The sequence below is a fragment of the Anastrepha obliqua genome, chromosome 3 (genome assembly GCF_027943255.1).
Source record: "Anastrepha obliqua isolate idAnaObli1 chromosome 3, idAnaObli1_1.0, whole genome shotgun sequence".
Classification (NCBI taxonomy): Eukaryota; Metazoa; Arthropoda; class Insecta; order Diptera; family Tephritidae; genus Anastrepha; species Anastrepha obliqua.
Genome location: NC_072894.1, coordinates 11,341,146 through 11,358,742, shown reverse-complemented (window position 1 = coordinate 11,358,742; position 17,597 = coordinate 11,341,146). Strand labels below are relative to the sequence as shown.

Below are 17,597 nucleotides of genomic sequence, written 5' to 3'. Positions count from 1 at the left end.
TTTCCTGGGCCTACCTCTAGATGAGCTAGACGAAGACGACCGGTGATATGCCCGACACTGGCGGGGCTACTATTGCTGTTAACAAACAAAACAAACAAACAAGCAGTACCTTTCCCGACTAACTCATCGGCTTTACAATTTCCCTCAATATCTCTGTGCCCCGGACCCCAAATAAGGCTGACCTTGAATATGTCGCTAATATAATTTGGGGCTGCTGGGCATTCCTGTGCAGTCTTTGATCTTAGTATAGCCGCATTCATTGATTTAATGGCCGCCTGACCACGAAAAACAAAAAAAAAATAAAATAAAAACCAAAACATTCATCAAAATTTCCAAGTTTTTTTTTCAGAATCTTTAAAAAAAATTCTGGGTATGCAATTTTATAACCATTTTAATATTAGTAAAATAAAGTGAAATTTTCAATTGGCTGTGAATTCTCATCGATTTTTGCATTTTTGTTCTGGCTGCAGCATTTTTTTACTATTTCAAAGCTAGAAACTGTATATGCAATGGATATTTTGCGCTGTCGCATTATTGTTATTACTTTTTTTTAATTTTAAGTGTTCTAGATTTTGCCGTCCACTAAATACGGAAAAAACACCAGTTGGCAAGCTGCATATGATTCTAAAGCATACATACACATACACAAATGCAATTTTGATGCCACTTTTACACGTACCACACTTTGCATATGGACGTACTCTGTGCTATATATGTACGTACTCGCCTTATATTTTTATACTTAACAATTTTCAGTCTCTTTTGCGTGTGGACAGCAGTTTTTGAAAATTATATCGTTTTGCATTGTCGTTGAGCGACGTTTCTGAATTGTCAGCGATCGCAAATGTAATTTTTCCCTAATTGCACTTTTTACCATAATCGTTCGCGAAATTTGTTTATTGTTTTGTATGTTTAATATTTTTGTCTTTAATTTATATTTTTGTATTTAATATATATATTTTTTTTATTTATTTATACACACTTTTCATGAATAAGTACCTGCTAAAATGCGCTTCATATTTCACGGCAACCCGCCGAGTCTGTAAATATGCGATGTTGGGCGGTCTCAGGGTCTCAGCAGTCCGTTCACAAGCATTTTATTTATTTATTTATTTATTTGTTGATTTCTATATGCATATTTTTGTGCATAGATGTTCGCCCTTGCTCGCGCCATAACCACTTTCTGCCCCACCCCATTACATATCTGCTATGGCGATTAGACACTTACGTATCTCTCCTCTACAAGTAATCGCCTTTAATTGTGGCATTTCATTTGTTTGTCTTGATTAATATGCAAATTTCTTACAATTCTCACATCAGTCGCTCGCCAGCCTTAAAAATATATGTACTTTCGTCCTACGTGCAACAAATAGTACAACATTTTTATTTTGAATTGCCTACTTACAATCGAAATGTGTCTTTCTGTTTTTCTGTAAGTTTGCTTTACCTTCTGTAGTCATAAGTTTTGTGTTCGGTTTTTCCGCTGTTATTATAAGGCGAATAATTTAAATGAGCAAAAACAAAGTACTAGAGAACTGAGAACTGTGCAATTTATTTTCGGTGTGGAATTTGCGGTTGAGAGTTAATCTTTAATTTTGCTGTACGTCAGTACTCTCTTTTGAAGTTGACCAATCGCAATGAAGCAAGGCTTTTTCTTCCATATAAAAAAAAAAATTGCCTATACTTTGTGTGAAAGAGAAGACGTGACAACTCACCGAAAAAAATTATGAATTTTTTATAATTTTGGAAACGGGTGTATGAGCGGAAATAGTAGGAGTAAAAATTAATAGTTGCTAGGGCAAATATTTTTAGCAGGTTGGGGAGTAAGTTCGTAGCGTTTTTACCGAAGACTTTTATTTTAACAAAAAACAATAATTATATCAATAAGTTAATCAATTATTGTATATACTCGCCGTTGTTGCTTACAACCTTTTCCCACCTCTTGACCCAATCCCCATGACACCAAATCGCCTGGCCTGGTATCAAAGAAGCTGTTGAGCCAGTTTTTAAGGACCTCTTTGTTATCGAAGGTAACGCCCTTCGTATGGTTTGACAGGAAACGGAAAGGATAGTAGTCGGTCGGTGCAAGGTCCCGAGAATACGGCAGATGCTGAAGGACCTCCTATTCGAGCTCTTGGAGTGCGGCTTTGACGACTTGTGCAACATGTGGTCTAGCGTTGTCGTGAAGAAGTGTAGTTTGACCATGTGGATGGGCCAAAACTCTAATAAATCAGCATTGGAACAACGTAAGGGTCTTAGACCCTCCAAAAAGTTCTTAACACGTTAAACAAAACGATCATTCGCACTCACACAGGCGCCCTCATGGGTCACTTCACCTGCAACAAACACTTACATAAATTAGGCATAACTAACACCAGCACCTGAAGATTTTGCTGCGAAGATGAGGAGCCTATAGAACATCTCATCATCGAATGTCCGGGGTTAACGCATAGAAGGAAAAAGTTTTTAAACAAGTTCATGCTTATAGATGAAGACGTACAATCACTCCCTCAGAAGGAGCTGGTACAATTCATAAGCATACTTAACAGTCAATAGACAGCATAGAGTGCACAATAGATCAATATGGTCGCAGTGTTAAAGGCGCATACCTTAACCTTTTACTACCATTTAACCATTGACCACGTGGATCAGGTATTTGCAGCCCAATAGCCTCATTCACGCGGTGTAGCTAGGCAATGTAGGGCTTCTTGTTGACCGTGGCCTTCTTCTCGAACATCTCCTAGTGCATCATGCCCTCCTAGTCGCACCGAACCTGTATCACGATCTTCTTTGGATGAAGATCCGGCTTGACTCTCGGCTTCGGCGTGTCTCCTGGAGCTACCCACTCCTTTTCTTTCTTCATATTTATGTATAAGCACCATTTCTCGTCTCACTCATCTCTCGAGACGATTCAGTACAAAAAGCGCTGTTATGACCGCGTGTTGTTGGATGGCGGGCGAGATGCTGATAAACAATTCGAAGGCGACTTTCTTTGTTTTTCGTTTTTTCGTTGAGTTCGTGAGGCACCCAGGGTCCCAATTTTCCGCTAAATTTCAATAAATGAAGGTGATTGAGAATCGTTTTATAAGCGCAGTTAATTTTTCCGCCAATTCGCGACTGGATTGGAGACGTGCTTTATCGAATTCACAAGGCCTTTCGCTGCAGGACGTGTCATCGACGTCAAAGTCGCCATTTTTGAACTTTGCAAATACACCTTCTCCATACACGTCGGAAATGTCCGGGCTGCCTCAATAAAAAGCAAAGAAGAGGAGGCGTCGAAGTAAGCAGCATTGACATTAACGGTAGCAATGGTGGAACCTCTAAGTACAGTTAGTGGCAGAGGAATTGAATTTGCAACTACGAGTTGATATTAAATTTTACGTTAAAAATGGATTCAATGGTGCAAAAACCTTAGCAATGTTGGAAAACTGTTTCGGTACTTATACTCTAAAAAATACAGCCATTTACGCGCGACATAAACGCTTCAGAAGAGATCGTGAGTCCATCGAGGATGACCAACGTAGGTATGTAGTTAGTGGGCCATCGCCATCGAAAACTGATGAAACCTTCAAAAAAGTGAAAGTAAAGCTGATCAATAACAGCAAATTAACCATCAGAGAGGAGGACTTGAACATTAGTTATGGGCCCGTTCAACACATTTCACTTAATTATTTGTGCTTGCACCGATTTGCTGCAATGTTCGTCCAAAGGACCTTCAATTAGTGCAAAAAAGGAGCCAAAGATATGATTTCCAAGGCTGAATCGGACCATTAAACGAGTCATTACTAAAGACGAAACGTGAGTTTATGAGTACGTCACGCAATGCAGACATCAGGCGAGTGAGTGAATGGAGAGCTCTGCATAAATCATGACCAAAAAACCCACTTCGTTTTGAGTCAAAAAAAGAAAGCAACGCTCACGGTTTTTATGCATTACAACGGCATTGTATGTACACCTCGAGCGCAGAAGGTCAGACAGTTAATAAGGATTATATATTATTTAGGCACTATGAGACATTTACGTGAAGTAATTTGTTAAAAAAGAGAGGGTTTGTGGGAAAACAACTCGTGGATTGTGCACAGGGCCATCATTATCCCTCAATTATTGACCAAAACCCATACGAATGCCATCCAACAGCCACCACCGAATTCATCTGATATGTCTCGAATTTTTTCGGTTTGATCGAGTAAAAAAACCACGTTTTTAGAGCCGAAAGCAAGTAATGGAAAACTCGAAGACGGTTCTGATAGAAATATTTCGAGAGCTGGATCGAACGCTGAGATAAGTGTGTTGCTGTTGATGGGGAGTACTTTGAAGGCGATCATATCACTTTTGAGGAATATTTGTATTAAATTTTGATATCTTAAAAATTACACTTATTTGGATGAACTTAATAAATATTAAGTATTTGTTGCTTCAACTTGTTACTTGTTGTGCTCGTGCTCTGTCAGCATCATTTGTGGTCTCTTTCTTCTCAATGTTGTTGTTGACTGTCAACCAAAAACTAACAATTGTAAGGTGTGAGAACACGACGGGAACACCAAATGGGAGATCGCAAATTTTAAGCAACAAAATTTGCTCTGTAGGAACGCGGTCTAATGAAAGTTACCTAGTATCAGTGAGCAGAGCCAAACAAAGCGAACATAAAAGTGGCTGGGCGCCAATTATTACATGCAACTAGAAGGCTGTATTGTTTCCAGGATGCACATTTACCAGATTATCAGTGACAGGCATACTGAGTGCATTATGGTTTTTTTTAATATTAGCAATGTTTTTCAAGTTACATGGCTTTTGCGTTTTATTTGTTTTTTACATTTTTCATTCTTTAACTGAAACCCCTGTTACCATGTAAATCGAACTTTCAGGCTTTATACAAAATTTAGAGACATTCAAGAAGTTTTCAGCTAAATTTTAAAATTTTATTATTTTACTATGATTTTTAGAAAATTTTCGAGTGTGCAATTTCAAAACTCATTGAATTTTGGTAAATATTTGTTTTTAAAATTTTGGTTAACAAAGTGCAAGTTTTAAGTGGCTAAAAAATAGCTGTGGTTTTTTAATTCTTTTTTTATTTGTTTTATGCTGGCTGTTGATGAAGCTATGGCCCACCACGGATTGTGAAGCTAAGAAGAAGAAGATGCTGGCTGTTACGATTTTTTCATACCTATAACAAACGCAATTTATAAAAAAATGGCGTCGTTTCTTTTAATTTTCCTAGCAAACGATCTTGTGCATTTTTTTTCTTCGACAAGAAATGCATTTTTATATGGAAAATATAGAAAAAAATAATTAAAAATTTAACCGATTATTTAACCACTTTAAGTTGTACTTATTTTACTAAACAAAAATTTCTATCAAACTTCAGGTTGAAAATATAGATGGAAATTTGTTGATTTGAAAATTTTGTTGATTTAAATTTTCTAAACGTTTTTTAAAGTGTCAAAGTTTGATTTCTATGAGTTTGGTTATGAAATATGCAATATTAAGAAAATGGAATTTTTTTACTTCAAATAAATTTTTAACCGCTTACAACTTGTACTTGTTTACTAAAACAAACTTTTATCTAAAAATTCAGGCTAAAATTTGAAAATTCGAATGAAATTTGTTTTGATTTTTTCAAAATTTGAAATTTGATAGTTAGATTTATACGAGTTTGGCTACGAAATACTTAATATTAAAAATAGAATTTTTTTTCATAATTAAAATACACTTTTAGCCGCCTAAAACTTAAGCTTATTTTACTACAATAAAAAAAAACTTTTAACTAAAAAGTTCAGGCTAAAAAGTTGAAAATTTGGATGTAAATTTGTTGAATTTTTCTAAATTAAAGATTAGAAGTTGGGTTACGAAATATGTAATATTAAAAATCTTTTTTTTTTTAATTTAAATTAATTCGTAGCCGCTTACGACTTGTACTTATTTTACTATACAATATTTTCCTAAAAATTCAGGTTAAAAAAATGAAAAATTTGAATTTGAATTTTTGATGTTTTGTTTTAATTTTTTATGAAGTTCAAAAGCTTGATTTAGATGCCTTTGGTTACGGACTGCACAATATTAACGAAAAAAAACGAAAAGAAAACTTTAAAAGAATAACAAAAAAATAAAAAGAATAAGAAAAAAAAACTTTAAAAGAATAACAAAAAAAAAATAAACAAAATAAGAAAAAAATTTTAAAAGAATAAGAAAAAAATAAAAAAAATAAGAAAAAAAAACATTAAAAAAGTAACAAAAAAAACAAACAGAATAAGAAAAAAAAATTTTAAAAGAATAACAAAAAATAAACAAAATAAGAAAAAAGAACTTCTAACTCGAAAAACATTGTCAAATATCATGAAAAAAGTCTCAGCAGCCACTGTAAAGAACTTTATAGAAATGTCGATACCTGTGGCCTTTTCAAAAATCCACTAATCTGAATTCATCGTTTTTGGATCAACAAAATCACTCAACATTTAATATTTTTTTATTTTCGATTAAATAAAACTTTATTGGAACTTGCAAAAAGCGCAAAAGGTAAAGCAAATGTAAAATTAGCAGTAAAAAGCCTTTCTAAACACGCGAGTATGTATGTACATATTTACACACATACAATGAAATAAATCTTGTGCGTCCATTCGTCCATTACTAAAATGTGTAATTGAAATATTTTTGCATTAGTGTTTCAAAATATGAGAACACACGCAATGTCAAAAGAAATTTCAAAGCAAAAATTTTGGCTCCCAAAATATAATTTAATTTTTACATTTCCTCTGCATGTGAGTGAAAATAATTAGAGTAAGTAAATTTTGTGGACGCGCCTGCAACGCCTTAAGATCGCTGGTCTAACGACGTCCCACTGACTCGCCGATCTAGCATTTATGCTTGATCGGATTTCGCGTGTCGTGACGCTACTGTCGTGTCGTGTGCACTGCTGAAGCGAAGCGTTGATGGAAAGATGGACGGGCGTGAGGCGACCGACGAAACGGTAAGATGATGTGGCGCTTATGAGAAGGCAAACAGCTAACCGCATGGTGATAATGAAAGCGTGCCGAGGGGTTTAAATGGGTTTTGTGGGCGTTTTTTTGTTTTTCTTGTTCATCGCTGCGTTAGTGCTTGAATTTAAAAACTGTTCATTTCTTTTGCTTTTTGCCAATGTAACGTTGAGCAACTCCCAGTAGGCAATTTTGCTTCTCACAAACTATCAGCTGCTAGTCGGCTAGGCAGCAAAAACCTCCAAAAGAACCGCAGCCATTTGTAGGATAACTTCCAGAGGAATTATACAAATTGAAGCCGCAGCTTAGTCTAAACAATACTCAAGGGTGTTGACGAATATTTTGGGTTTTCAATTAATAATTAGCGCATTTATTATCAAAGCTGATTTGTATGCGTATTTTTTCGCTGTTTCGCTTACATTGCATTTCCAAATGAATTCCATCAATTATTTGCATTATTTGTTTATGCAGAAATATTTTTCACACGGAGCAGCCATAAACTAAAATGTTTCAAAATTTCTACTCATAAATTTTTGCATATTTTATACGTATCCTCGCACATTTATGCATACATCCATAATTTTCCGTTAACACTTTTGACACGCCGAACAGAATGAGCAGTCTGCGGTTTGATTTATTACAACTTCCATTAAATTTCGTTCACCTACTCCGCTTCACGTCGCCAGATCCCACATCTGATCGTACAAATTTTCACTAACCCAAATTGCAAATTTCAATATTTCTATTTCATATGTTTCCTGTTTGTTTTTATCCACCAACAAACATAAACAAATGCGTTACGCATACACCTACACATACACATACATATAAACATGTGTACATATATTTTTGGCACAAAAATTGCGTAAATTAATACTTTTGCCCCAACCCCTGCACCTGCATTGTTCAATTGGAGGTCTTTAAAGTGCCTGCCAACGAGCACTGACGTCTACGATTGACAGTCGTTTGTTTGTTTCTGAGTCTGGCTGTCCATCAGCCAGACGGACGAGCTGCTTCACTATCTGGTGCGCCACACAGCGGTTTTTGACGTGAGTGCGCTCATTTAAGCTTTGTGAAAATTGGAGATTTTTATTTTATTCCACCGCTGGCAGCGGTTCAATTCCCTCATTAAGGAATGGCATGGAGGCCATGTGGTGGATCTGTATGCACACTGGGAGCATGCACTTTGCTTCAATGGAAATGCTTTTAAAAATAAATACCTGTTTGTATGTCAGAACGCCTTGCTCTCAGTAAACGTTTCTCAAAGCTGTACAGTGAAATGATGTCGAGGCTTTATGAAGGGAAATATTGAAAAAACCAAACTTTTTCTCTGCATAGTAAATTTTAAATATATGTACTTATATATGTAAATAATTTTAACATACAAGTGGAAAAAAATACGATATTTTACAACTGCTCATGCGAAGAAAATTCGAAGGACGAAGAGGAGTTGACAGGAAAAAAATTATGTGGCTTGACAACATGAAAGAGTGGACAGGTCTCAAAACAACGCACAGCGAACTAACAAAAGCAGCGAGGAACAGACATGAATTTAATGGCTTCATTAACCATATGGCCTATCAAACGAATGTCTCAAATCAGAATAACTTTTGTATGTAAACGCGCACATCCAGCATGGATACGCAGAGCAAGAAAAAGATCTAATTTAGGGATCCCGATTTAGTAAGAAAAAAAATTAAATTTCTTCATATAAATATGCATGTGCAGAATAAAATATGAACTAATATTCAGCTATATTAGCATGAGCAACAAGAAAAGCGCCAACAAAACAAATTAAGCGTATAGTAAGGGCTTTGCATCTGATTGCACCTGAAAAACGAATCAGAAGGACGAAGCGAGGCGACCGAAATACTTGACTGCGTAAAGTTTGAGGCGCTGGCTAATAGGAAGAACGCCCGAAATTTCTACCAGAAAAGACGGCGCGCTGGTGACTGGCTTCCAGAACATACTTAAATTATGGAAGGAACACTTCTCGAACTTGCTAAATAGTAACAACTGCCCATGTCACAGAGAATGTGAAGATCCCGATACCTGAATCGTTGACGACAGAATTGTCGTTCCGTTACCCGACCATGACGAGGTGAGAATAGCGCTAACGCGGCTAAAGAACAGCAAAGCCGCGGGCGTCGACGGATTGCCAGTTGAACTATTCAAACATGGCGGCGAGGAGCTGGTAAGATGCATGCATCAGCTCCTATGCAAAATATGGTCGGATGAAAGCATGCCTGCCGATTGGAATTTAAGTGTACTCTGCTTGATCCATAAGAAGGGGGATCCTGCAATCTCTGTCAATTATCGCGGCATCAGTCTTTTAAATATCGCCTAGAAGGTACTAGCGTGCGTATTGTGTGGAATACTGAAGCCTATAATCAACCAACTGATTGGATCTTATCGTGTGGCTTTAAAACTGGATAGTCCACCATCGACCAGATATTCACAATACGCCAAATCTTGGAAATGACCCATGAAAGGAGAATCGACACACACCATCTTTGCGTAGACTTCAAAGCTGCATTCGACAGTACCAAAAAGAGTTGCCTATATGCCGAAAAAGGAAACAATCTGCCCTATAGAAGGACCGAATGTTAACCCTGGGTCAACCGCTGTTCGAGAGTCTCGAACAACTGTCTGGCTTAGACGTCAACAACCTGATAAGGTTCCTGAACCACAGACTGGATATAGTCATACTGCAAATAACTGGAAAACAAGTTGGTAACGAGGATGTGGCAACAAAATGGTGTGGAAGCGCTAGTTGGATTCTGGAATCACCACTTTAACCAACCAACCAACGAATGCCGCAAAGTCTGAATTTGGTATCCCCGCAAAACCTAAACAATGCGTTACTCAATTGATATACCGTTCAAGCGAAGCAATGGCTTGAGAAATGTTATAGGGACTCCGATTCATCAGAAACAACAATAAAACGATGGGTTACTGACTTGTCCAAATAGACGTCCAAATGAGATGGTTACTCCAGAAAACATCAACAAAATCCACAAACTCGTTTTGAATGATCGAAAATGAAGTTGTGTGAGTTAGCTGACATCGTAAAGATATCAAAAAAACGTGTTGGATTTATATTGCATGAGCATTTGACTATGAGAAAGTTCTGTTCAGAGTGGGTGGCACGTTTGCTCACTGCTGACCAAAAACAAGAACGTGTTGATGATCCTGAGCTGTGGCAAAACTTCATGAATTGAACTTCGAATTGTTCCCACATCCATCGTATTCGCCAGATTTCGGCCTCCAGCGACTACTGGCTGTTCGCAGACCAAACAAAAAAATGCTCGCGAGGAAGAAATTTCGCCAGATTTCGGCTTCCAGCGACTGCTGGCTGTTCGCAGACCAAACAAAAAAAAGTCCGCCGGTAAGAAATTTCGCTCGATTGAGGAGGCTTTCGCTGAAACTGAGGCCATTCACTATTATGAGGCAAAGGAAAATCGTTCTACAAAAATGTTCTCTAGAACTACGGCATCAGCACAAGCGCCATAGCTTCGATTTCGACCTTGAAAAATTTAGCAGGGATGCCGTCGTTGCCCCTAGCCTTGCCATCTTTCATCATTTTTATTGCCGCAGTTATATCTGTTAAATGTGGCGGATCTACCTTCATATACCTGTTAGGCTGACGTCTCGATCTTATTTCTAACTTTCTGAGCTTTGAATATTTCAAAAGTTGTGTATCACGAAACCCTCAATTGTATCATTTTTATGCCACTGTGCCGCATTAACTCGCATAGAAGGCATATGCGTCTATGCACTTCAACATGTGTTAATTAAGCTTTCTGTTTTGGAGAGAGCAGCAGTGCTCACTGTGCTACTTAGTCACATGTGCATACACACACATACGTACATATCTACTGATCGGAAAATGTATACATTCGCTCGTAAAATGCACTGCCTCTGAGAGGAAGCGAATTTTCATTGCGCTCGGCATTGCGTTTGCCCTTTCAGCAGCTCATATTTTTTGTTGTACTGCTACCACATTTTAAATACATTTTTTGTTTTTGTACTTTTTCTCACGTCATTACTGTGTGTGTGTGTTTGTGTGTGCATGTATACGTACATTTGTACTTGTATGCTTTTCATTTTCAAACAATTTCAAAAAAAAATCATCGTTTCAAAATTAAAATTTTAGTGCTCGTGAAAGGCAACAGTTGATATTTTGACTCGGCCAAGTTAAAAACGTTTTTGAACAAACTCGAAACGCATCGAAAATTGAAAAGTGTATCGGCGGCAAATTACACACGGCACACATTTTGTTGGGTTGAAGTAAAGTTGGATTGGAATTGGAAATTGAAACACGGGCGATTTTTAGCTGAATCGTGCAGCTAAAGTTCAGTCGGTCAATCGGCGTGCACGGAAATACAATTCAGTAAACGTTGAAATTCACAAGACGGGTGAAACGGTTTCGAAATACTCGTACATACATACATACATACATACTCGCTTGCCATATACACACTGCCATATAGTCGCACACTCGACGGTATAAGCGCGTAAATCGGACGGTTTATTTTCGATTGATTTATTGCTAGAGATTAGATTTTGGAAAATTATATAGAAAGTGAGCGGGCGGAAAAACCTAGAAAAATATGGCCGACGTGGAAATTATGCAAAGCGTTTCGGAAACGAAAAAGACGAAGAAAGTTAAGAAAACAACAAAACGACGCGAATCTGAAGTTCAAATAACCGAAGTTGAGCAAACCGACCAAAATGAGGAGAAGGGGTATGTGCCGTCTTGTTTTGTGGCAGAGTGCATATGCAATGGAGAATCGAGAAAGAGCATAAATATTTGAAAGTTTTTGGAGATTTTTTTTTCGGAGTTACATATCTATGCTGTGTAATATTTAGTCGGTCAAAATCTGCAAGCTCAGGCAATGCAAAGTTTTTTGGGAACTTCATTCAACTTTCATACATGAAATCAAACTAATTTTTAATTCTGATTTTTGTGAATTTTTATTGAACTATTTTTTGTGAAATTAGCTAGTTTTTGCATTTGCGGAATTGCCCCATTTAAAGCCGGCGTAGCGATTTTTTGCAACGTCTAAAGGGCAACTTTCATCTAATTCTGCGAAAAAGTTGCGCTACGGTCCACTTCAGGATATAAAATGTGGTTCATGAAATCAATACTTCGGTGTTGAATGATTCTTACGAATCAAAAAAAGGTTACTTTTAACCTAAGTGAATTCAGTCATCGATAACGCCAAATAATAACCAATTTGGGGTATATTTTGTATAAAAAAATCGATTGCATCAGAAATATTTCGTTCGCTTTCTTAATAAACAGTTGATGTTTTGAATAATTTGCAAAATATGTAAAAAATGTGGATCCCTATTGCAATTATGTATATATATATTTTTTTCTTCCTTGTTATTCTTATTAGAAGGGAGCTGGGTACTCTACCTGAAAAATCTATTCCGCCCCTTCATGAATTCAGTGTGCTTGTTTGAACCTATGAGGAAGCAATTTTAGGAGAAAATTTTATAAATGAAAAAAAAAAATAAATGGAAAAACTTTTGTTTCAAAACTAGTTCTTTTGTGCATGAAAACATTTTCTGAAAAATCATTCATTGAAAAATTATTAACATACATACATAGATATGTGTGGGAATATGCCATTTAATTTGTGTAAAAATGAGAAATTAAATACACATATTTGAGCAAAGATATGAAAAATATTATATTTCATAATTCAATTAAAGTGAAAAAGTGTTGAGTTTCGACAAAAAAATTGTCAAAAGTTTTAAAAATATGTCAAATTTGAATGGTTCAAAACAAAAAACCGAAATATGATTTAAACTGTTTTAACGACCTTAAAATATTAAGCGCCCGTATTTTTATTTTGTGAATTTTAAAATTTTGCTCAAATATTTTTAATATTTTATTTTCTATTTTGAAATAATTTTTTTATATATCAAGAATCTCAATTTCAGTATTTAGAAAACTTGCATTAACGAAAAGGCATTAAGCAAGATTTACTCAAAATTGTTTAAAAAATATTTAAAATATTGGTATTAGACAAAAATATGTTTAATGCCAGAAACTGAGACAAGATTTGGTAAAAATTTAATTTCATTTATTTCTATTTTTAAAGTTTCATATATTTATTTTATATAATTTTTTTAATAAAATAAAAAACAGTATTAAAAAAATATTAGAAATTATTATTAAAAATTTATTATTATTGAAAATTGTTAGAATAATAAACTAAAATTAAAAACATATGAAAAAAGAAATAAATTTAAATTAAAATTTGTTTAATAAAAATAATAAAAAAATTAATAAAATAAAAAAGATATATTTTTTAATAAAATAAAATAAAACAAAATTTAATTAATATACAAAAACTAAAAATTTTATTAAAGAAATTATATTTCGCTCCTTCGGAATATTAAAATATTAAAAACGGAAATAAATAGAAAAAATGAAAATAGAAATAAATTAAATTAAAAATTTGCTAAGGAAAATATAAAATTAAAAAAAAAATAAAAAGAATTTAAAAATAACAAAATATATTTTTTTCATAAACCAAAAGTTAATTAAAATAAATTTTTTAATAAATTAGAAAATTATTATTAAAAATTAATTATTATTAGAATTTTAATAAAAAAATTATATTTCATTCCTTTGAAATATTAAAAACAGAAATAAACAGAAAAAATGAAAATAGAATTTACTTCTTTTATGAAAAATTTGTTAAGAAAAATATAAAATAAAAAAAAACTTAAATAGAAAGAATTTGAAAAAACATATTTTTTTCATAAACCAAAAGTTAATTAAAATAAATTGGAAAATTATTAATAAAAATTAGTTATTATTAGAATTTAAAAAAAAAATTATATTTTGTTCTTTTGAAATATTAAACTTAAAAAGAAATAAAATATTGCTAATAAATTTAAATTAATTTTTTTATTAAAAATAATAAAAAATATACATTCTTTAATTAAAAAATAAAAAATATTTAAAAAATAAAAAAGTTTAATTACGAAAATTAAAAATTTCATAACAAAATTTTATTTCATTCCTTTGGAATATTAAAAACAGAAATAAATAGAGAAATAAAAATATAAATAAATTAAATTCAAAATTGGTTTAATAAAAATATAAAATTAAAACAATTTTTTTAATAAAATAATATAAATACATTAAATAAAATAATGTACTTTTTTAATAAACCAGGAATTAATTAAAATATGTTTTTTAAATAAAATTAAAAATAAAATAAAACAAAATAAAATTAAATTAAATCAAAATAAATTTAATTTCAAAAAATTTATTTAAAAAAACTTTATTTAAAAAAATATTTTTTTTATTAAAAATTCTTCTTTAGGACTATGAATAAGTTCGTGCGGTTTTTTTTCGAAATTTGAATTTCGGATCATTCCCATGGCTTTTAAACGTTTGGAAATGGTTGATTGATCAACTCCCAAAGTTTTTGCAACCTCTTCTTGCGTTTGAGCCGGATCTTGATCGAGCAATTCCTCCAATTCGGTATCCATGAACTTTGGCGGCGCACCCTCGCGTTCTTCGTCTTCCAAGCCAAAATCACCACTTTTAAAGCGTGCAAACCACTTCTGGCACGTTCGCTCAGCTAGAGCATGCTCACCATAAACTTCCACCAAGATACGATGACTTTCGGCTGCTTTTTTCTTCATATTAAAATAATGAAGAAGAATTCCCCGCAAAAACACATTATTTTGCACGAAATTCGACATTTTCAAGTGTGGTAAAAATATTGTTGTTTACGCTTCAAATAAAAAACTTATACTGACGTTTGTGCCTTACGACAGTAGCTCTCCAATGAATGTTTGGAAATGTGGATCGATGGAATAATAATCAAGTTACGCCATCTGTTGTAAAACCGCACGAACTTATCCATAATTTTTTTTTTATTATTTTTAATTAAAAAAATTTCTTTAAACAAATAATTTATTAAATTTATTAAACATTAGTTACTTAAATTATGCAGGGCTTTATTAAAAATTCTTTTTTTTTAAGTTTTTTTTTATTATATTTATCAAATTTTTTATTTAAACAAATTGCGAGTATTTATTAAATTTGTTAAAAAGTAATTAAAGTAAAAGTAAACTATTCAAAACTATATCAAATAATGAATAAACAAATAAATTTGTAAATACTTAAATATATTTCCATTTCATTTCAAAACTATCTAAAATTTTAGTACTCGTAAAGAAAAAAACTGATCTCCGATATGATTTTAAAAACATTGGAAAAAACTACGATAGGTTTTAGTACTTCGAGCAATAGAAAAATTTCCTCATTTAAATAAGCGTTAAACAGATTTAGCTGAGGTGTTTCAAAAATACGCAAAATTTCTTATGTGCAAAAATAAACTAAAAATTTTCTGACATTAAAAAGATTTAACGAATTTTTAAAGAGGGAATATTATACAGGAGTAAAAAACATCTAAACTTTAAATAGTTCTCAAAAACGAAATTTCTTGTTTAAAAAGTATTTGGGTGAAAAGCATTCAAAATAGTGCAAAATTTTTCAAAATTTGAGTAAAGGGTAGCTCAAGAGTGAAGCCAGTAGTGAACAATTCCTAGACAATACCTTCTTTTTATGTCATCATTGATGTTTGTCAAGCGGACAGATATAGAATTTTATTGAAATTTATTATAAAAAAATGTCGATCTTTAACAACAACATATCGCAAAAATCGTGATTTTTTTTTTTTGGAGAAATAATCACAAGAATGAGTTGACAATTCAAAGGTTTGCGAAAATATTTCAATAAATTAATTCTGTCGAGGGTAGAAAAAGGACTGACAAACTAAAAATTAGACGTTCTGTTCAGATTATTGCTGCTGTAGCTGAAAGTGTTGCCAAGTAACCTCCAACATCGATATCTCGACGTTGGCAACAATTACGGCCAAAAACAACATACTTGCATATTTATATGTATGTGAAAGAGCTAAGAAGTCTACAGCATTTTCTTAATTTTGGTGTTTACCGAGATTCGAACCTACGTTCTCTCTGTGAGTTCCAAATGGCAATCACGCACCAACCCTACTTTTTTTTATTAAACTAAGTATTTCAGAACTATTTTAAAATTTATTTAATATTTAATTGCATTTTTTTTTTTTAATATTCTATTGAATTTTTTTTTTCAGTATTTTATTCAAATTTTTATTTAAATATTATATTGCATTTTTTTAAATATTTTTTTGTTAAACTAATTATTTCTGAATTATTTTAAATATTATTTAATATTTTATTATTTAATTCAAATATTTTTTTTCCATATTTTATTAAATTTTTTTTTTCTTTTATTTTATTAAACTAAGTATGTCAGAACTATTTTAAAATAATTATTTAATATTTTATTCAAATTTTTTTAAATATTTTATTGCATTTTTTTTTAAATATTTTATTGCATTTTTTTAATATTTTATTGCATTTTTTTTAATAATTTATTAAAATTTTGTTTTTAATATTTTATCGCTTTTTTGTTTTTAATATTTTATTCAAAAATTTTTTTTTTTAATATTTTATTGCATTTTTTTTTAATATTTTATTGAATTTTTTTTTTATATATTATTAAAAAATTTTTTTTAATATTTTAATAGGACTATGAATAAGTTCGTGCGGTTTTTTTTCGAAATTTGAAACTTTATTGACGTAAAATGGTTACAAATTTAATATTCAAAGTATTGTCCATCGCTTACTGCTACTTTTCCCCATCTTTCTGGCAATTCACGGATTCCCTTTGTGAAAAATTCGGTCGGTTTTGCCGCAATCCACGAATCGATCCATTTTTTGACTTCATCGTAATTACGGAAGTGCTGGTCAGCCAGGCCATGTTGCATCGATCGGAAGAGATAGTAATCGGATGGCGCAAGGTCTGGACTATACGGCGGGTGGGGTAGGACATCCCATTTGAGCGTTTCTAAGTATGTTTTGACCACTTGTGCAACATGTGGCCGAGCATTGTCATGTTGCAAAATAACTTTGTCGTGTCTATCGGCGTATTGCGGCCGTTTTTCTCGCAGTGCTCGGCTCAAACGCATCAATTGTCGTCGGTAGACATCCCCCGTAATCGTTTCATTCGGTTTCAGTAGCTCATAATACACAACACCCAGCTGGTCCCACCAGATACACAGCATAACCTTCAGGCCATGAATATTCTGCGCCGACGTCGATGTTGAAGCATGGCCAGGGTATCCATACGTTGCCCGACGTTTTGGATTGTCGTAATGGACCCACTTTTCATCGCCAGTCACAATTCGATGCAAAAAACCCTTTCTTTTGTGCCGTTGAAGCAGTTGTTCGCATGCCATAAAACGGCGTTCAACGTCTCTTGGCTTCAATTCATACGGCACCCAATGGCCTACCTTTCGGATCATTCCCATGGCTTTTAAACGTTTGGAAATGGTTGATTGATCAACTCCCAAAGTTTTTGCAACCTCTTCTTGCGTTTGAGCCGGATCTTGATCGAGCAATTCCTCCAATTCGGTATCCATGAACTTTGGCGGCGCACCCTCGCGTTCTTCGTCTTCCAAGCCAAAATCACCACTTTTAAAGCGTGCAAACCACTTCTGGCACGTTCGCTCAGCTAGAGCATGCTCACCATAAACTTCCACC

At 33.4% G+C, this 17,597-nt stretch overlaps 1 protein-coding gene across 3 annotated transcripts in view; it reads left to right on the top strand.

Moving 5' to 3' along the window:
- Positions 1–17,597, top strand: part of LOC129242916 (four and a half LIM domains protein 2) — a 167,970-nt gene that overhangs the window by 65,009 nt on the left and 85,364 nt on the right. Inside the window, exon 1 of one of the 3 annotated variants that reach the window (XM_054879849.1) lies at positions 11,145–11,718. The exons of the other annotated variants lie outside the window; for them this stretch is intronic. Coding sequence (XP_054735824.1) covers positions 11,585–11,718 — 134 coding nt within the window. The 5' untranslated portion in view covers positions 11,145–11,584. Of the gene's footprint in view, positions 1–11,144; positions 11,719–17,597 lie in introns of those variants that run through there. 3 annotated transcript variants of the gene reach the window in all.